Source organism: Ambystoma mexicanum, chromosome 3p (assembly GCF_040938575.1).
Source record: "Ambystoma mexicanum isolate Mex_15411 chromosome 3p, UKY_AmexF1_1, whole genome shotgun sequence".
NCBI lineage: Eukaryota > Metazoa > Chordata > Amphibia > Caudata > Ambystomatidae > Ambystoma > Ambystoma mexicanum.
The window spans coordinates 878,311,548-878,333,669 of record NC_090925.1 but is presented as its reverse complement, the minus strand read 5'-3'; the positions used below and the strand labels follow the sequence as shown (position 1 = coordinate 878,333,669).

Sequence of the window (22,122 nt, the reverse complement as noted above, 5' to 3'; positions counted from 1 at the left end):
TAAAATGGGAAATGGGGATTTACCGCCCCACTCACCTTGGAATGGGGCAGTAAATCCGCCATCCACCATGGTGTAAACGTAGTTTACACCATGGTGGTAAGGGTACGACCCAGGCGGTAACTTACCGCCTGGGTCGTAATGAGGCCCTATGTGTGGTGAATAAAGTGAAAAGAAAATGAGGGTTTGTCAAAAGGTAAAGAGTGTTATTGGTTTTTCTGCAGTGTTTCAAATGAATGGTCTTGCTGTCAGTTACATTATGGTGAGAGGTGTTTGGATTTAGTGGTTGGTGTGTGAAGACATCCTGTGTTGAGGTGTACATTCAGGGAGGCAGGGAAGGTTTCGGCAGTGCCTTGATTTGATGTGTTCTAGTCGATATAGCTATCTGAGTGTCGTGCGCGGTGTTCTAGGTGGACATTCGGGTGCTGGTATGGTGGTCCTTTGGGTAGAATCTGTGCATGAAAGTGGAACTATTGAGGATTATTGTTTCCACTGCTTCATGGGTGTAGGGTAAACCTTCTGTCTGATAAGCAATGAAGTGCTAGGTTTTTTGATTTTTCCTGAATTTCATGCTTCTAGTCATTGCTACATACATTTTTCAGCTTGTTATGCACCACACAGATTTCTAATTGCCTTATATTCACACTTCTTATGGCCAATCCCCACAGGCAACAGTCACTTAAAATTCCCCACTACCTACGGTGTCTGCAGCGATCTACCATTATTCACATCCCATTTTATATGCTATGCTGATAACAGACATGTTTAAAAGATATATGACAAGACCACCAGGGGGCGCGGACCAAGATGGACACATAATGATTAAGCTCTGCCGTCCACAGGGGGAAAAGTCCCCCCCCCCACCAATCCCCCAGTGCCTGCCAAGACACCTGGATGAGTGTAATAGTGTCTTAAGCCAGAGTGCAGCTGAGGGAAGGTCCGTGGTGGCTGGCGGCATCCCACAACGAAAGGTGTAGAGACCAAGGCGAGGTGGGAATCACGGTGAGAGTATCTGGATAGAGGAGCCCAGCAGTGCTCCACGGGGTCCACCAGACCAGAGAGGGAGCAGCGGCCATTTGGAGAGGAAGAGCGGCCCAGGCGAGACCGGAGTGGTGAGAGGAATTCCGGGATGGAGAAGACCAGCAGAGCTGTAAGGGGCGAGCCGGACCAGAGAGGGAGCAGCGGCCATTTGGAGCAGAACAACAGCCCGGCGATGCCGGAGTGGTGAGAAGAATTCTAGGAAGGAAAAGCCCAGCGGAGCTGTAAGGGGCGAGCCGGCTACCGGAGGAATGCACAGACATGAGAAGGAGACACGCGGCCGAGGTGAGGCTGGAGAGGGCAGAGGGGTACCTGGATAAGGGACCCCAGCAGCACAGTGCGTGATGGGCCAGCCCTGGGAGGAAGGAGAGGACCTGCATAGAAGGACATAGCAGAGGAGGAGACCCGGCCGTACCCCTATTGGAGCAGTTCTGGGCCACGGAGAGTCGGGCCACAGTGAAGAGACAAGGGGAGCTGGGATGGCCCTTAGAGCTGGGACACGGAGCAGTTCACGGGAGGCCAAGGGCTCCCTCTGAGTCCGTGCAGACTGGAGGGGCTTGTAACTGGCCCACCCACATCAATCACAAAGGCGATCCCCGGCATCTATGGGAGTAGGAACGGAGTGGATGTCACCATGCCAGGAGGGATAGGGAGCAGTGGACACATGGGCTGAATGACATACAGAAGGGGCAGGAGGAGGACAGAGATTGGGGGCAAAGGAGACATACGGAGGCCTGGGAGTGGAATCTGAACTGTCAAGGAGGCACACATGCTCATTAGGCCACAGGGAGAAGTGGGGTAAAAGAGTGACTGTGTGGTGCATTGAAGGTGTCTTGGGGGTGACAGTGTTTGGTAGATGTTCGCCCACGACCACGCTGGAGAAGCCACAGGGATCCCCTAGACGCAGAGGCAGCACACTGACTGGGATCGTGTCTCTACAGCACTTCAGGAGGAACTCAGGAAGTGGCCAGAGGGAAGCCCCTGCTTCCTATAACAAGATGGCAGCAGGTGGAGGCACGCTAGCTCTGGCCCTGACTAGGTAGGATTTAAACGATATCTTTCAGGAAATTAAGGCAATCCAAACAGATATCCAGTCATCAATTTGTGATCTCATGGGCCGAGTGGATAAGCTGGAGGATAAAATGGAGGGGATGGAGAATAACCACTTACAGATGGACCTCCTGAACATCAAATACAAGGCATGACTGATGGACCTAGAGGTAAGGGAAGAAGAAACCCTTCTGAAATTGGACGATTTGGAAAACAGGGAGCGCCTGAATAATATGCAGACGGGAGAAACGGCGGCAGAGGTGGGAAGGAAGGTACAAGGGCTGATCAACCAGCTCTTTGCTTTGGAGGGAGGAAAGGAGGTGCAACTGGAGAGGGCCCACAGAGGCAGAGGTCGAGGAGGAAGAGGGCCAAGGTCAATAGTAGTACAGAGAAATACAGAGAAAAAATGGGGGTCCTAGAGAAGGCAAAGTGTCTGGGGAGCTGCCGATATGAGGGGGACACGGTCAGGTTACAGAACCACTCGGGTCTCATCCTGTCTCGCCGGACAGACTGTCGCCCCTTTACGCAATGGTTGACGAAGAAGGGTATCAAATACCAATGGTCCTTCCCATTCGCCCTGTCCTTCGAAAGAGGTGAGGCAGACTATCAGATGACCAGTGGCCTGGAGGCACAGCAGGTCCTGCAGGTCCTCAAGGGGGAAGACTCAAGTGAAGGCCTGGAAGGGGCGGTGGCTGGAGCGGTGGAGCAACGTGGACCGGGGGGGACCACAGGGAATAAAGAAGAAGATGCCAGGTGGCAGGAAATTCAAGAAGCTTAACACCCCTCCACAGAGGAAGCTCAGAGACCCCTGAGAAGGGGAAGCCGCCCGTGGAGTCACAGAAGGGTAAAGACATAGTCGGGAAAGATTGAAGGGACTTTGGGGGGAAGTGAAGGCTCAACTGAGATGGCGGGCGAGGCAAGTAGTCGCCAATGACGGCCCATCACAAGGAGGGCATCCTGAAAGGAAGATGGTTCTCTGTTAGGGAGGGTGGGGGAGTTGAGAGGGGGGGAAAGGGAGAGGCATGGGTGGGGAGTTGGAAGCGAGGGGAGAGGATAGTGAACAGCTCAGTGTGAGTGGTCAGCGGAGAGTGGAGTGCCGAGAGATTGGAAGGAAACTCTTGAATGGTGGAGAATGACAACAGTGGCACAGCCAATGTACTAAAGGTGGGAATCCCGAATGTGAAAGGATTGAATTCACCAACTAAACGGTTGTTATTGGGGAGGGAATTGCGCAAAATAGAGGGTGCGACATGCTGGTACTTTAGGATACGAGGCTGCTCGGGGCGGGAGGAAGAAAGGTGCATTACAGGCTCCCAGATCGGACAGGTTTTCTGGGCATCTAGCAGGGTTAAGAAAGGTGGAGTGGGCATCCTCCTCAATAAGAGAATCGGATTGGGCAAGCCACAGATGTGGAAACAGGCCCAAGGCCATGGTGGTCTCGGGGACCCTGGAGGGAGTGCAGGTGTCCTTAGCTACAATATACTGCCCGAACACGGGACAGCCCCAGTTCCTACAGGAGGTTATAGGTGAAATACTGGGCCAGGCAGTGGGGTTACTGCTATTGGGGGGGGGGACTTTAATATGTGGGCGGACCGGAGCATGGATCATAGTGGGGGGGAGGGCGGCAAAGGGAGCGGGTGGATGGGAGAAGGGCGGGGAGTCTTACTGGACCTTACGAGCTGCAAGGACTTGGTGGAAGTGTGGAGGGAAGGTCACCAGGCTAACTGGAGTTATACTTTTTTCTCCTCAACGCATGGGTCCAGGACTCGGATTGATAACTTACTTATGCCAACGTCACAGGGACAGAGTGTGGTAATGAGTACACATATTGCCATTAGTTGGTCAGACCACGATATGGTTGTTACGTGAGTGTCTTTGATGGGCCTACAAACGAGGGAATCCTTCTGGCGCTGCAACGACATGCTGTTGAAAGACACAGTCTTTCTCAAGGAAATGAATGCTGCCATAGGAGAATACTTTAGTATCAATGACATGGGGGAAGTGGATCTGCGGATGGTCTCGGAGGTGGCTAAAGCTTTCATCTGCTTCTCACTGAGAGTGAGGTCCTGTTTCCATCCTCCTGGCCATCTGTTGTTCTCCTGCACATGTGGAGTTTGTGCCTGGCTGCTGACCATTCCATTAGGTAGGTGCACTTTCTGTGCATTACTGCACCTCCAGGGGAATTATTGATCCTGAAAAATCGAAATTGGAAAAAAAAGAGAAGAAAAAGAAAAAAAAAACGAAATTTGCGTTAAATTGTTGGAAAGGACTGTTTTGTTTGGCATTTTCATCGTGCTGCCATTTTTTGAGTTTTTTAATACCTGGAGCTGCCTTGCTATTTTGAAAGCACACGTTTTTCCCCACTATTGCCTGCTTATTTGACTGTTTCTTGGCCCTTCCAAGAGGGCTGCCGTGGTTTTCTTTGTTGTGTAGGCAGGCTGTGCTGAACCACCTCTCCCTGTGCTGCACTCCCATTGGTTGCTGAGTGTTTTCTTCCATCCAATCAGGGACCGGTAGGCTTCAGCCGGCCCTCTCAGCAAGGGCCACTGGCTGGAACTGGTTTCTTTCATCTGCTTCTCACTGAGAGTGAGGTCCTGTTTCCAAACTCCTGACCATCTGATGTTCTCCTGCACATGTGGAGTTTGTGCCTGGCTGCTGACCATTCCATTAGGTAGGTGACTTTATGTGCATTACTGGACCTCCCGGGGAATTATTGATCCTGAAAAATCAAAATTGGAAAAAAAGAGAAGAAAAAGAAAAAAAACAAAAAACAAAATTTGCATTAAATTGTTGGAAAGGACTGTTTATTTCACATTTTCATCATGCTGCCATTTTTTTTGAGTTTCTTAATACCTGGAGCTGCCTTGCTATTTTGAAAGTACACATTTTTTCCCACTATTGCCTGCTTATTTGACTGTTTTTTGGCCCTTCCAAGAGGGCTGCCGTGGTTTTCTTTGTTGTGTAGGCAGGCTGTGCTGAACCACCTCTCCCTGTGCTGCACTCCCATTGGTTGCTGAGTGTTTTCTTCCATCCAATCAGGGACCGGCAGGTTTCAGCTGGCCCTGTCAACAAAGGCCCACTTCTAAGGCCCCTGTCTGCTCCTTGTCCGCTTCCGGAATGCTAATTGGGGTCCTCCCTGCACCTTAACCACAATGATGCTGCCACCTCACTCCTCTAAGAAATCTGGACTGCCTTGACTTTGCCTCCTCCAGAACAATGGGTTAGTTCCCTCCTTATGGACTCACTCCTATCGCCTTTGACTATCACTGTTCTTTCTGCTTGTTACTCCCATGTTGTCATCCTGATGCACAGTGCTTCCTAAAACCCATTGCTAACATCCGATTCCAAGATTGAAAAGTCAAATCTTGCTGTTTTTGCTTTGTTCTAAAAAGTCAAATCTTGCTGTTTTTGCTTTGTGCTAAAAAGTCAAATCTTGCTGCCCATTGCGAAATTCTCTGTATTTTGCTTGTATACTGTTTCTTCTCTGTAACTTGCCAGCCCAGTGACCTCACCACTCTCTTTTGTCCCACACCTATCTGCCTTAGCCCCCCCAGTATCTCCATCCTCTCCTTGCTTCCACCCCAAGGCCCTTTCTGTTTCTCCTATCTTTTCCAACTGCTTCTCCATTGAATATCCTTCCCTTCTCACTAAGTCTGATAGGAAGAAGTTCAAAAAGGATAACTTGGCCTCTAACCCTGGTTTTCCTATTGCCGACACCTACTCCAATGCTTCCGCCAAACAGACCCTCACTGAAATCCTCTTTGTCGTTCCTTCGCCAGATCTATGTACTCCTCATATGGTCTCTGTGCTCTGCCCTATCTCCTCCTCTTCCATTAATGGTGGCACTCGCTGGGAAGTTCTCATGGCTTCCTTCGACTCCTCTAAAGTCATCATTAATGTCTACCTAAATGGCACTGTCATGGTCCAAGGCCCTCAGGCCAATCACCTCCTCTTTGATAGGCGCTTCCCTCCCCTCATCAATGTCCTCTCATCTCCTGCTGTCCTCTCCTCTCCCCCCTTGGCTACCTTTCCCTCTCTCTCCTCCTCCTCCTCTGCCCCTCCTAGGGCTCTTTCTCCTCCGCAGGGCGTACCTCCGATCTGTACCCCTCCCAGGAAGGTCTTTAAGGCTGGCAACCTTCTTCATGTGCCACTCACAACGCTCGCTCTGCTGTCAAACACTCCTCTGACATCTGCCACCTTCTTGAAGAACTAGACCTTGATGTCCTTGGTCTTACTGAGACATGGTTCATGGCCAGCTCTCTCACAAGCTTTGACACTCTCCTCCCTGATGACTACAAGATCCTCTCAGCACCCAGATCCTGCAGGTCCAGTTGGGGGGGGGTAGCCCTGATCTTTCCTGAGTGGATTCCTGCCTCTATCATTCCCACTCAGACCTACTCTTTTGAATGCCTTGTCTGAAGGCTTTCTCTTTCGCAGACCCATTCTCTTATTGTGGTTACCATCTACCGGCCTCCTGGTCAAATCACCTAATTTCTCTCTGAGTAGGCAGAACTCTCCTTCCTCCCACCTCACCTCTACCACTCAACTGCTCCTCCTCGGTGACCTCAATATACATTTAGACTCTCCTTGCTCCTCCTCTGTACTCTTCCGTGACCTCTGCGACTCCCTCTCCCTGTCCATCCTCCCCTCTAGCCTGACCCACTCTGCAGGGCACACACTCGATGTCTTAATCTCCTCTGACCTCCCCCTCTCCATCCCTCTGACCATTTCTCTCTCCTGGAGCGATCACTCCCTCCTCTTCTCTCATCTCTCCCCCCCAAGCCAAGCCTACCCCAACACTGCCACCTACCTTCTCGGACATCCGGCCCATGAAGCGTGTGTCAGTTGAGGCTTTTGCCGCCACACCCCCCCCCCTCCTCCCTCTACCTTTGGCTGTCTCACATCCTGACACAGCCCTGTCTCTGCTCTACTCTTCAATTTCTGATATGCTTGATGCTCTTGCCCCTCTCATGAGGATCCATTTGAAGTCCAAAGCCAAGTGCAATTCCTGGTATCACTCTGACCTAGCTACACTTAAATGTAGGTGTAGGGCGGCTGAGAGGAAATGGAGAACTTTCTGTTCATCCTCTGACAAACTGGCCAGTCGCTTGCTACAAAGGCAATACCGACTCTCTGTCCTCACCGAGAAGAGAGTCCATATTTAAGCTCGTGCCTCTGCGGCATCTAACAACTCGGCCAAACTCTTTAAAATCTGCAAGGAGCTGGCTAACCCTGCTGCAGTCTCTACCCCTCCTGTTGCCTCCCAGGCTCTTTGCAGTGCCCTTGTCTCTCACTTCATTTAAAAAACCCAGGACATCCTGTCCACCCTCTCCACCCACACCCTTCCTCTCCCCTCCCCATCTGTGCTTGCTGACCCTCCTTTATCCACCCCCCCACCATCCTTCTCGCCCTTTCCTCTTTTCTCCCCTGGCAAGGTCGCTAGACAAGTCCGATCTATGAAAGCCTCGTCAAAACCAGTTCATCCCTGTTCCTCTAAAACCATCAAGGACCACATTGAGACCCTCCCTCCGGCCCTTGCTGATTTTTGCAACCACTCCTTTGCCTCTGGATCCTTCCCATCCCCTCTGAAGCACTCCTTTGTGCATCCTCTTCTCAAGAAACCCACAGCTGATCCTTCTTGTCCAGCTAATTATCGTCCAATTTCCATTACTCCCTTTCTTGGCAAACTCCTGGAAAAGTTGGCCTACTCTCAGCTTAACCTTCATTCCAATTCTGTTGGCTGTCTCCATGACCAACAGTCTGGCTTCAGAGCTGCCAGAAGCATGGAAACTGCTCTCCTGAACATCCGTGAAGATCTGCTCTCCAACCTTGACTCTAACATTCCTCTAACATTCCCTCTGTCCTCATCCTCCTCGATCTCTCTTCTGCCTTCCACACGGTCAACCATACCATCCTGCTCAACCGTCTCTGTGAAAACCCGGGTATCACTGATCAGGCTCTGGCCTGGCTGACCTCTTTCCTCTCAGATCGACCGTCCAAGTTCCAACTTTGGTCCTTCCTTTCATCTATCTTCCTCTCCCTCTCTCATCTATGATTGCCTAACTGCCATTCAAGATTGGTGTGCCGCCAATGATCTTTCTCTGAACGCCAGCAAGACGGAGGCCCTCCTCATCGGCACACCTTCACCATCCTTTCCCCTCACTCTATGGCCGGCCTCCCTTGGCCCTCCTCCTACCCCCGCCTGCGAGGCTAAGAACCTCAGGGTCATCTTTGACTCCACCCTTTCCTTCTCCGCCCACATCTCTGAGGTCTCTAAAAAGTCAAATTTCCGACTGTAGCTCCTCAGAGGTGCTCTGCCTTTCCTCTCCTTCCCCCAGAAGATCATGGTATCCCAAGCTCTGGTTCTCTCTAGCTTGGACTATTGTAACAGCCTCTTTCTAAATCTACCTGCCTCTACTCTCCGTCCTCTGCAACTAATCCAGAACAGGACTGCGAGACTTGTCCTTGGCCTCAAGCCCTGGGATCGTATCTCTCCAGCTCTGAAATCTCTCCATTGGCTCCCAGTAGATGCAAGGATTAAATTCAAAACCCTCTGCATTATCCACAAGGCTTTCTGGGGCCGGGGTCCAAAATACCTTCAGCTTTCCCTCCGCAAATACCTCCCCTCTCGAGCTCTTCGCTCCTCTACCTCCAACTCCCCCTGGGGGTAGATCTCTGTCTTCGGCTGGGGCCTCCCTCTGGAACAGCCTCCCTGCCACTCTAAAACTTGAGGAGAACCATCTCCGGTTCCAGAAGCACCTCAAGACCTTCCTCTTTTCTTCTGCCTTCGCTCCCCGTCTCCCCTGTTCCCCTCCCTTGCCTTGTCGTGCTCTGAAACACTTGTGTACGAGCGCGATAGAAATAAAATATCAATATCAATAACGTGGCGGGACCTCCTGATACGTGAGGGCTCATCTAAAAAAAGAACCTGGACACTTCGAGCAGAAACACTGAGGAGGGAAATCAGGACCCTAGAGGCGGGAGACCCAGGAGGAAGAGATAATGGCAGGGAGAACCTGGAAATGGCCAGGGGTAAACAGCAGGAGTTGAGGGAAATTGAGGTTTGAAGCATGGTCGCAGGCCTCCAATCATTGAGGCAGCGATATTATGAGAAGGGGGATAAAGCTGATGCCCTCCTGGCAGTGAAGCTCTGGGGACAGAAAGCGGACAGATGGGTCTCAGCTGTTGAGGATGCAGGGGGGACCCTACATAAAAGCGCGGGGGCAGTTGTGGAGGAATTTGCAGTTTTTTATGAGCAGTTATAGCAAGAAGAAGGGGGCTTTAGAGAGGAGAAGTTGGAGGGGTACTTATGCAAAACATTTCTCCCGTGATTGAGGCAGAAGGAGAAGACGTTGGAAGGCATGGAGACATGGAGACATGGAGACCTCTATCACCAAGGTGGAGGTCCTTAAGAAAACCGGTTACAGGTGGGCAAGGCCCCCGGTGAAGACGGGTACACTGCAGGGGTTAATACAGCGTTCTCAGGAAGTTTGGCTCACCACATGGCAATATTGTTCAACCATGTCCCGTCCACCGGGAGGGCGCCCGCCTCGTTTAGTAAGGCATTGATAACAATTATACCCAAGGAAGGGAAGGTCCATAGGCACTGTAAATCGTACCGCCCAATATCTCTTCTAAATGTGGACACAAACATTTTTACCAGAATACTGGCCACTCGGATGGAAGGGGTCCTGCCGCACCTGGTCCATTCTGACCAGGTGGGGTTTATACAGGGGAGGCAGTGGGCAGACACATTGTGCAAAACGCTGAACTTGATGGAGGAGGCAGTGAGGGGGATGGGTAACCCTGCACTGGTTGCCCTGCCGTTCGACAGGGTGAATTGGGGTTTTCTCGATGGGGTAATGCAGAAATATGGATTTGGTGAAAGAATGCAAAATGGAATCGGGGCATTGTATGCTTCTCTGGTGGCGAGGGTGGCAGCCAATGGAAGGCTATCTAGGTCCATTAGATTGGGGAGGGGCACAAGGAAGGGCGGTCCCCTTTCGCTGCTTCTCTTCGCCCTGTCAATGGCCCCGCAGGTGGAGGGGATTAGTGTCGGGGAGAGGGAATTTAAGATTGGACTATATGCAGACGATGTCCTGTTCTGCCTGGTGAATCCGTCGAGTTTGGTCCCGGAGACCCTAGATATTATTGAAAAATACAGGAGATATTCCGGCTTCAAGGTAAATAAGGGGAAATCTGTTATCTTTCCATTTGTAGGGGAAGCCTGAGGAGAGGTGGAGACCCTGTGGTCCCTGAGGTTAGAAGTTGAGTAAAATACAGTACTTAGTGGTCACCATAGTTAAGCCGGGGAGAGACCTGGATGAGGCCAACTATCCTCCCCTATTTACTAAACCTTTCAAAGAGATGTCAGGCTGGTGAAATGTGCAAATTTCCTGATGGACAGGCTGAATGCTATCAAAATGAACCTCCTGCTAGAGTGTTATACCTCTACCAGATGCTACCGGTGAAGGCCCCGGAGGCCCTCCTGAGGGAAGCTCAGTCTCGGATGCTGCGGTTCATATGGCAAGATCAGAAACCAAGCGTGGGATATGATACGCTGATACTACCCAAGGAAAAGGGGGGGGGTGGGATTCACAGATCTGGGGTTTTCCTATAAAGCAGCACAAATTAGGGTGATGGCAACCCACCTTAGACAAAACAGGGATAAACAATAGGTTTACCTGGAAAATGTTCATCTGCGCCCAGCCATGGTGGGGGAGTGGCTGTGGGTTCCGAGAGGGAGACTTCCAAGAAGGATTAGAGATCACCACTACCTCGGAGTATACTGGGAGGTTTGGGGAAGGGGAGCAGGCGGACAAGGGATCACGACATGGCCCTCGCCGGTGAGTCACATCTGGGCCCCACCGGTGCGAGATGAGATCCCAGAACCGGAGAGATTCCAGGGTTGGCTCGAGGTGGGATTGTCCAGAGTCGGGCAACTGTGGGAAGAGGGGACATTTATTGGGATTCAGGACTTATAGGCTGTCCTGGGGATTGGAAGGCTCCCGGTCTGTCAATATTTGAGGTTGAAGGGGGCCCTGTGCAGGGTGAAATGGTGGGACTGGATCCAGAGAGACCTGACACCGGTGGAAAGGTATTAGATGGGCACTCGACCATGCCGGGACTTATATCATTGTTGTATAGAGCTCTGGTAGAAACGTTGGAAGGATCAGTGGAAGGGCTCCGACAGAGGTGGGAAAGGGATCTGGGTATGTAGATGAATGCACGCATGTGGGAATTAATGTGTAGGAGAGCCTGCAAAACATCTATAGTGTGCCAGTATAAACTTCATGAGGTTAAGTTGTTGCATAGGTGGCAATACGACCCGGTGCTGCTCTCTAAAATGTTCCAAATGGTCAGCCCACTCTGTTGGCATGGATGTGGGGACAGAGCGGACTATTGGCATATGTGTTGGGGATGCCCCATGGTCAAGATGTATTGGACGGAAGTCCTTGGATGGATCAAGATTGCGGGTGGTAGGGAATGAGGGCTAGACCCGGCATTGATACTGTTTGGGCTGGAGAATCTAGGAGGTCACTGGAAAACCCTGCCCCACATGTCACACTTTTTGTTTTTAGTGGCAAGGGTGTGCATAGCAAGATTTTGGAAAAGAAAAGAACTGCCAAGACAGAAGGAATGGTCGGACACGGCCAAGGACATATATTTAATGGAAAAAATTACAGCTGCAATTCATGTGGGGGGGGGAGACGTGGAAGGGAAATGGCAACAGCTTTGTACCAGCTTTGGCTGAGAAGGATGGGGGAACACAAATAGTACTCAGTGGGACTTGATCCGGCCAAGAAAAGTGCACAGTTATAAGAAACACAGAGACTTGAGTAATCGCAGTGGGCCTCTCCACTTAGTCCGGTAAAACCAGGGGCTGAACTTTCACTATTATAGGGGGTAGGAGGGGCTGAGGGGGGGAGTTGAAGGGATGGAGGGTGGGAAGGGTACATATTGAATAACTGGGGTGTGATATAAGATGTTGGTGGGTGTTCCCCCTTGCTTGGTTTACCTTTTCTTGTTGTTACAAAACCAATAAAATTCAATTTGAAAAAAAAAGATATATGACCGGCTCAAGCAGTGCGAGACCCTGTGATATTGTCTTCCTTTTTTGAGTTTGAAACAAAAAATAAAATAGGAACTGGATCAGAGCTTCTCTAGTCTAAGCTCCTAAGTCTCTGTTTAGAAGTCTGGGAACGGCTGATCATACACCCTCAAAGCACAAACGTCCCAAGCAGCTGGTTCTTTGCCCACCCGAACAAGTGTGCTATTGCAAAATCCTTTGAATTCTGATACTTCTGACACACTGGTATGTGCAGGGGTTTGTAGCAGGACAGTGAACAGGCTTCTAGCTGAGTCTCTCTTTCCATTGCCCCCACTCATCCATGCTTTGTTTTGACTTTCACAGGTCTTGAGTTAGCTGAGTTGATGCCACCCCCACGCATCATCAAAACGCATCTCCCCATCCAGCTGGTGCCACCGTCCTTCTGGGAGCATAGCTGTAAGGTAAGGAAAAGCATGGTGCTATGGTGTTGATCAGTGCTTAATTTGTAAAAACATAAGTGCCAGGGCCCAAATATTTTCTACCACTCTTGTGACACCACGGATTGGCACCACTGCTGCCATCACCCATAGCTGCTCCCTACAGTTGGGACATATTTGGGATTACACTACAGCTTGCTGCTGTTCATTGTGGTTGATGGATGCACTGACTATCACAACTTCATAATTAAAGTGAGTCTGAGACAATTAGTGCCGGTGCTAAAAAATAAGTGCCAGGGCTGAGCCCTGGCAAACACCCCCATAAATTAAGCGCTGGGGTTGATAAGAGATGAGGTGAAGGAAACACAGAGAACCTAATGAAATGGACAACAGTACAGATTCAGTTAAGGTGCTAGAACCGTTAGTTTCCAAATACTTTAGATCACAACTATTGCATTTTATGGAAGAACATGATATAATTCTGAACAGAAATGACTTCCAAAGTAGGAAAGTACAGAGAGCGGAGTCCTAGGGTAAGGTGCCTTTACATAAGAGCATTGTTTGATGAGTTGCATACACCGGAGTGGTGAAGGGATACAAATGGGTATAAAGTTGAGGAGCTTGTTGAGGGGGGCAAAACAGTGAAGGGATAGACCAAAAAGTATACTCGTGCAAAGTTGCAGTTTGCTGAGCGCAAGAGTTGAGATGTGTTTTATTGATTGGTGCATGAGGTGCAGAAAGATTTATTCAAATTTCTAACAACTCCCATAATGCTTCACAGTTGACTTTGCTGTCAAGAGCTAATGGAATTTCACACGCGAAATAGCTGGAGGGCCACATGTTGAGCACCTGTGCATGTTGATGTCACATAACCAGGGGTCTGAAGGCCTCATTTACTCTCATGCTGAAGAGGTGTACTATAAAATAGCCTTCAGGTATTGTCATCACTTGCTGCCCACGGTCTCCAGATGTTGGCCTGATCTGTGGTCCACAGCTGCTGGCTGTTGTGCCCGCAGCCATGGCTTATAATATCTTTTTCCGATTACTTCCCGGCTTATAATTACACAAAAGTAATAGTAAGAAAGTGAGGGCCCTGTCTGAAGTGCCAAGGAAGGACACCCCTGGCTCATCTGGTGAAGGCAATTCCAACATGCAGAGCTGTGAGGCCACTCCAAACGTTGTAATATTACCTCGATGCCAGAAAATCTGAGTGCATGTCCTTGTGGAAAATGTTCCTTCTGATTTTATTTCCTTCTAGGTCATCTACATGGCTCGAAACCCCAAGGACAGTATGGTGTCCTACTTCCACTTCCAGCGGATGAACCATGGGCTGCCTGATCCGGGGACATGGGCTGAATACTTCAATGCCTTCTTAGCTGGTGATGGTGAGTTTATAATGATCTGTGTACGCTGCAAAGGTGTTTCTTTCATTCTTAAATGCAGTGAGCATAATTTCCCTGCACCATGATTACAATACAAGCAAAGACAAGACCTACCATTCCTCCTTTAAGCCCAGATAAGATTACAAAAGTCTGCTCCGTATCAAGGCGATTCTTCTGTTTGTACACAGTCCGGCTGAGCTCTCCACTGATAATCCCTCTGCAAAGGCCTCTCTTTTAACGCTCAGCAGCACATTGTCAGCCTGTGACTTTGACCAGTGTTAGGGTATGTATTTGTATTTTGTATCTGTATTTAACCCTGTATACCTAATTCAGGGTTAACAGAGGTCAGTAGAAGGGGAGTTTAGTTATCATAACTTGGATATACCATATGACTGCGGTGGTATATTCCTAGGAGTAGTGGAGCCTAAATGACCCCCATGTATTCCCTTAAAAGCAGGGTCTTGAGTTCCTCCCTGAAGTGCAGGAGCATTGAATCATCATAAGGGATCTCTGCCCTCCTTTCTCCTGGCCATGGCACCACATAAGTTCCTTGAACGTAGTGACACCTGGCGCCTGCCCATGTGGTCTCCTGCCACTTAGCCCGTTCTGACACCCACTCGTCTAAACATACTGGAAGAGCCCTCTACCACAGCCACCTCCCCACTTCTAAACTTACCCCAAACTGAAGTTGCTTACTACCTCTTCACTGGTTGGTCTCTAAGCACAGATATGGCCTCTAGGGTCTCAAAATTCAGCTAGTTACACTGAAACCTGGTTCTCCAGTGACTAGTTCCCCATGAAGGCATTTTGATAGGCATGCCAATTATTTTCAGTTAAGGGTCGTCGGTCCTTCCTGACCCTCCTTCTGGCGCTGTGAATGTGAAGCTCTGCTTTGACAACCATCCCTCTTATGACTGATCTTTTTCACTCATCTACAGGACCTCCAAGGTCACAAAGTTTCATTCCCAATACCATCACTAGCATCTTCCTCACCCCACTGCCTAACTATCGTGGTGATTTCAACATCTGGTTTGTCTGAAACTCTAAAGTAATGACTAACACTCCATTCAGTATAATAAAGGCCCTCTCACTCATGCAGGTATGCTGTAACTTCAACAACTCAGGTAAAGTCCTAGAGGGCATTTCTGGCTCTCCAATGTCTTTTAGGTATTCACACCATGTCCTCTCCCCTTAGTCAACTACCTACATATTGCCTTCCTCGTCTGAGCTATGAGCCAATGCCACACCCACTTGGTATTTCAGCTGCCAAGGAAGCCAACCCATTGATGGACTTCAAGATAATCCCCAATTTGGAGCTACATTTGGAGGCCTTACTGCCACGTCCATCCGTCTTCTTAGTGCACAAGGCTTGAATCTCCACCTTAGACACCTGGCTCATGGAGGCTTCCCCTTCCCACCTCACCCATCGATGTCAGGATCTCTTTTAAGAAACGTCAGGCCAAATGGTTCACTCCACAGCCACAGGAGCAAACATCCATAAACATGGAATGGAAAAGGCATGCCAGCCAACTCGACACTGCCAAGCGGGCCAACTAGAGCTAGCTGAGACATTACATAGTCATGGTATAAAAGGACAAGAAAGTCTACTATTCTTTGCCTCAGCTCACTGCTCAACCAACTGTTCTCAGAATGTTCCAGTCCTGCAGCATACAATACGTCTGCCTTCCTCTGCCAACCACTCTGTAATTCTCTATCTGACCACTTCAAACTCAATGACTTGGACGTTCACAAACATCTCAGAGAAGCTGGTTTCCTTCAGCCATCGAGTGGAAATGAGGTATTGTGAGTCTCATATTTTACTAAGTTGTATGAGTAGTCCATGAACTAAGAACACAACTTAGGTTTTATGTACATTGTTCCACTGTGTATTTATATGTGTTGATGTTTAGGTGATGTGTTTTTATGACTTGGTGTATGTTTTGATGACTTATTCCTGTTTGTACCACAGTGACAATTTAAATATATTAAATTAGCTGTGTCAAATTTTAGTATTGCGTGAAACACTTTTGAGATTTGAATCATTTGTATTGGTAAATTTGTGTATTGTTTTAATTGGAAGTGAATTATTACTTTTTAACCTTTCTGAACGATTATTAATAAACATTTTATATTCGATTTATTGTTTAGGGTAATTGTATGTGTTACCCTATTATGTGGTCTAGGTGATCTGCATCATACAGTACTGACACAATATACATTTGCCCAAAGTCTTGTTGTTCAAGGTTTGTCCATACCATACCAGGAATTACTTTGTGGCTATTTCTCCTGGAATCCCTCCTTAATGTTCCTCCTCATTGGCACACCATCACCTTGCTTTCCCCTCACTCTCTGGCCGGCCTCCCTTGGCCCTCCTCCTATCCCCACCTGCGAGGCCAAGAATCTTGGTGTCACCTTTGATTCCACACTCTCCTTCTCCGCCCACATCGCTGATGTATCAAAAAAGTCAAACCTCCTACTGCACCTCCTCAGAGGTATTATTCCTTTCCTCTCATTACCCCAGAAGCTCACTGTCTCCCAAGCTCTGGTTCTCTCTAAGTTGGACTATTGCAACAGCCTCTTTCTTAATCTACCTGCCTCTACTCTCCTCCCTTTACAACTTATCCAGAACAGGACTGCGAGACTTGTCCTTGGCCTTAAGCCCTGGGATCGTATCTCTCCAGCTCTGAAATCTCTCCATTGGCTCCCAGTAGATGCAAGGATTAAATTCAAAACCCTCTGCATTGTCCACTAGGCTTTCTGGGGCCTGGGTCCAACATACCTTCAGCTATCCCTCCGCAAATACCTCCCATCTCGAGCACTCTGCTCCTCTACCTCTAACTCCCTCAGTGTCAGTTGTTTCTCAAAGAAACGAGCTGGGGGTAGATCTCTGTCTTCGGCTGTGGCCTCCCTCTGGAACAGCCTCCCTGCCACTCTAAAACTTGAGGAAAACCATCTCCGGTTCTGGAAGCACCTCAAAACCTTCCTCTTTGCTTCCGCCTTCTCCTCCCCTCTCCGCTGTTGATTCTACTCTCCCTCGGCACCATGCACCTGGCCACCCTCTGTCCTCTGGGCCCAGGTACCTGCTCATCTTCCCACCCTCACGCACTGCCTCCGGGCCACCCCCTGCACTGGGGTCTGTATCTGTACCCATACAGCCCTCCCCTTTTCTTCCTGCACTTTCAGACCTACATGGCCTGCTGCCATAAACCCAGCACTTGTCACTTGCTGGCTGCACTCCCATTGTTTGTTGCCTTTTTATTTATTATTTAATTATTATTTTAGTTTTTTCCTTCTCGCTCCGCACTCTCCTTCTGTTCCCCCTTCCATGCACTTCTCCCCCTTCTCCCTCTACCCTGCACTTGCACGTTCTCAATGTCACTGGGCCTAGTAAGATCGTTGTTTTTGTTCTCCCCTGTTCCCTTTCCCTTGCCTTGTCGCGCTCTGAAACACTTGTGTATGAGCGCGATAGAAATAAAATATCAATCAATCAATGTTGTTAGAAGTTTATAGTACGGCTATCGGTCGTGGGATTACTTTTGAAATAAGTATATGCAACTTTTTCCATCTTAATAAGGTTTCCAGTAATACTAACTATGACTGCAGATAACAAAAAGTTATGATGAGCAGTATGTAAGTGAACTGTTAGCAAGAACTTCCCACTTTGCAATAGATCGGGATAGTTCTTCACTCTCTGATATCACAAACTGGGACAAAATGTTATAACTTAAAAAACGTTTAATCAGAACTGAATTATACAGCACCATCATGATGAAATATTTACGGAATGGCGTTCTACCACAAAGATTGGCGGTTAGAAATGAACCCTGTTTATTTTTGGACAACAAAGAGTTCATTATCCAGTGGAGCTACATCGCGAATAAGTGCGGAAGGGATGGGATAATCCTTATAAGAGACTCAGCAAAGGAAATGTTAGACAAACTGTCCATCAAACTGACTACCTTAGAAGAAGAGATTAAGAAATGAGTACCTCTGGAAACATATAAAAAAAGATTGGATGAAATAATCTCCAAGATGAATGAATTTAAGGCGAACACCACAAAGGACAGAACAAGACGCTTCAAAACTGACGTAACTAACTTCTCTCATGAAAAAAGTGTTCTATTACACACAGGAAAATTATGTACCCAATTCTAGCACGATACTGTATCTACAAGAGGTAGAAAAGTAAATTTTGGCAACACATCATTTAGTTCTAATAGCGCAAATGATGATGCTGGTGTGAACAATGTTGGACAAAGCGATATGGGAAGAGGACAAAGAAACCGCGGAAGGGTGAACAATAGAAGAAGACCCTACCAACAAAGAGGACAGAGGAGCAAAGGTCCAAAACAACAGCATTTTTTTGATGGGCACCAAATTATGTGGCACTACGAACCACGTCAGACCAGAAGCGGGACCCCTTATTGATTAATTTATCCAAATACAATCCTACTTCAGACGAAATAGCTGTACTTGAAAAAGGATTTGGTTTAGTACCAAAAGCAAAGTATGACAGTTTTCAAACTAGAATCGAGTTGCAACAGTTGTTCAGAAACTACATTTGTGGCAATACTTTGCTGAAAATATGTATGAAGGAGAGGTTAATATGAGCGGTTTGAAAAAATCCTCCACTTTTTGTTCACCTACTACCAGCCATATTCCTGAGTCTATTGTATTCGAAAAGAGGGCATTGTTCGATGGTGCCAGTTTGGAAAGTAAATGTAAACAAAATACAACCTTCCAAAATATATCTAAAAAAGAGAGAGTTGCCATAGACTCTTTGAAAAGAAAAAAGAATGTCATATTAAGAAAAGCTAATAAGGGAGGTGCGATAGTTCTACAAGGTCGCACAGCATATATTACAGAATGTAATCGCCAACTTGACAATACTCCTTTTTACGAGCTACTAACAACAGACCCCACTGCGAGATTGCAAGAAGAGATAGCTATGAAGTTAGAAAAAGCACTCAGCAGAAAATGGTTAACTAAACAGGAGGCAGATTACTTGATTGCTACCAACCCGGTTATACCGAATTTCTACACACTTCCAAAAGTGCATAAAACTCTACATGATCCACCTGGCCGAGCAATTGTGTCAGGCACTGGTGCTATTCTAGAACCTCTCGCAAAGTTTGCTGATACCATCTTCATAACTGTTTGTGAAAGAAATGCCCTCTTTTATATAGGATACAACAGCCATGATTAACCTGATTGAAGGCCTTCCATTTAAGGCTGAATCAGAATTACTGGTTAGTTTCAATATTTTATCATTATATACTAAAATACCGCAGCGAGCCGCATTGCACATGGTAGAGGAATTACTATTGAGTAAGTGGCATGATGGATACACTCCTAATTCCTCCATTCTGGGGTGTAAAGGGATTTTATTTTTAATTACACATTTTACCATCAAATACATGGTACGGCCATGGCATCAGCTGTAGCTCCCTCATTGCCTAACTTATATGTTGAAAGTATGGAGAGCCAGTCTATATCATCCAACACCAATCAGTTTAAACGTCTGGTTAGGTGATGTACATCGATGATGTCCTGGTTATCAGGCAAGGTAACATCTCAGAACTTGAAATTCTTTTTCTATGGCTAAACCACCAGAATCCGTACTTAAAATTTACGAAAGATTACAGCGATACTAACATCAATTTTTTTGATGTGACCATTTTTGTAGATCATTTAAGTGGTCTGCTGGAAGTAAAACCTTTTCATAAAACCACAGACAAAAAATCTCTATTAAGCTTTGAGAGTTTCCAACCGAACTCAACGAGAGAAAATCTACCAATCGGACAATTTTTCAGTCTAAAACGGAACAGTACCACTAAAGAACATTTTGAAAAAGAGGCAATTCAACTAAATGACAAACTAATAAAACAAGGTTACCCTAAGAAAATTGTGAGACAGTCTTGGAAAAGGGCCAGTAATAATAACCGAGAGGCTATGTTGGAATACAAAGAACTGTAGGAACCCAGTAATAACATCACATTGGTAACTACCTATAATGTACTGTCGAACCAGATACAGAAAACTGTCTGTTAAAATTGGCAGATTCTGCCCAGAGTAGATAACACCTTGACACTACTTAGGTATGCCTTAAAAAGAGGAAGGAATTTGCAAGAAATGCTAACTCGGAACAATGTTTATCTAAAACCAACAAATGAGATGACATTAACAGAGGCATGGGGAATGAAGAAACCTATGGGACATATCCCTTGTGGCAAGTGTAAATGATGCGCCCAGACAAATAGAACTCTACAGGTCGATATTAGATTGAAGAATCCATGGAAACAGCTGAAACTAACTAATTGTAATACTAGTTGGGTCATATATGTGATCTGGTGCCCGTATAACAGAATTAACACTGACAAGACAGAAAGAAAAGTTAAATTAAGAATTACAGAACACAAAAGCTGTATCAGGAATGGCGTATTAACAGCACCTATGGCTGGCCATTTCAAATCATGCAGACACACATGTGATGGAGGTGGTCAATCTTAGTTATGTTATGTTACTTTGCATTTATGTAGCGCCTTATGTACCATTGGTATGGTCTGAAGGCGCTGGTAGGTTGAACGCCCTCGGGAACCGAAGTTCAAGTCAGTGGAGAGAGTAGAGAGAGTCAAAGGTGCTTGTGAGCACCGGATATGTGTGCAGCTGGTGTGGCATTCGTGTAATAGCTGCTTCATAGCGGTAGGTGTGGTGGTTGAGAGATCAGAGGTATGTGTTTGTTCTGGCAGGGTTTATCCAGACCGGTTCTGGCTGCGTTAGGCCTGAGGAGAACGCCTGGCTGGGTGGGGGGGGGGGCAGCAGTGATTAGTTAGAGTGATGTGGAGTATGAGGCAGATGTTGGTATGAGAACAGCTATACCGAATGGTGTCATAGTATCTCTGTGCTCTAGTTGAATGGTGATGTAAAGAGGAGAGTAAGCATGGTGATGTGATAAGATGGTTTACATGCTTTTTCAAATGTTACATGCATTCCAAACAATTCATGTATGTCACACACTTCTATGCGCTCTAGTCCGCTCCATGCATACTAGTCCGCTCCATGCATTTCAGTCCGCTCCATGCGTTCCCGTCTGTTTCCTGCATTCCAGTCAGCTCCATGCTTTCTAGTGTACTCCGAACCATTCCGCGCACTCCGAACCATTCCACGCACTCCGAACCATTCCGCGCACTCCGAACCATTCCGCGCACTCCGAGCCATTCCATGCACTCGGATCTGTTCCATGCACTCGGATCTGTTCCACATACGTCCCCAATCCATCAACATACCTTGCCTGCTCCATCCGTTCTACGCACTCGTCCATTCTGCTTGCTCGTCCATCCACATACGTCACCCTGTTCCATCTACATACGTCACCCGTTCTATTTACATACATCACTCGTTCAATCCATATACGTCGCTCATTCCATCCACATACTTCACCCATTCCGTCCGCTTTACGCACTCAGCCGCTCAATGTACTCTACATGCACTCGACATTCATCTGCTCTACGCACTCATCTGCTCTACGCACTCATCTGCTCTACGCACTCATCTGCTCTACGCACTCATCTGCTCTACGCACTCATCTGCTCTACGCACTCATCCGCTTTGCGCACTCATCTGCTCTACGCAGTCATCCGCTCTACGCAGTCATCCGCACTGTGCATTCATGCGCCCTACGCGCTCGTCTTCTCTATTGACTCGTGCGCTCTAGGCATTCGTCCACTCTAGGCACTCGTCCGTTTTATGCCATTGCACGCTCTACGCACTCATCCGCTCTACGCACTCGCTCGCTCTATGCATTTACCCGCTCTTACGCAACCCTCCACTCTTACACGCTCATTCGCTCTTACGCACTCGTCTGCTCTATACACTTGTCCGCTCTACCCACTAGTCTGATCCACACACTCTTCCGCTCTGCACGCTGTTCTGGTCTGAGCACTCTTTCGCTCTGCGTACCGCTCCGCTCTGCGCACCCCTCGCTCTGTGCACCCCTCCGCTCTGCGCACCCATCTGCTCTGCGCACTCATCCGCTCCACGCACTTATCTGCTCCACGCACTCATCCGTTCTATGCAATCGTTTTTTCCACGCATTCATCAGTTCTACAAAGTCGTTCACTCATATGCACTCATCCACATCATACACTCATCCGCTCTATGCACTCAT

At 47.9% G+C, this 22,122-nt stretch overlaps 1 protein-coding gene across 2 annotated transcripts in view; it reads left to right on the top strand.

The window, feature by feature from the left end:
* The window catches only part of LOC138581054 (sulfotransferase 1C2-like), a 371,697-nt gene that overhangs the window by 103,592 nt on the left and 245,983 nt on the right, over window positions 1-22,122 (top strand). For both annotated transcript variants that reach the window (XM_069652095.1, XM_069652094.1), the window contains 2 exons: window positions 12,500-12,597; window positions 13,832-13,958. In XM_069652095.1, coding sequence (XP_069508196.1) covers window positions 12,500-12,597; window positions 13,832-13,958 — 225 coding nt within the window. The remainder of the gene's footprint in view (window positions 1-12,499; window positions 12,598-13,831; window positions 13,959-22,122) is intronic.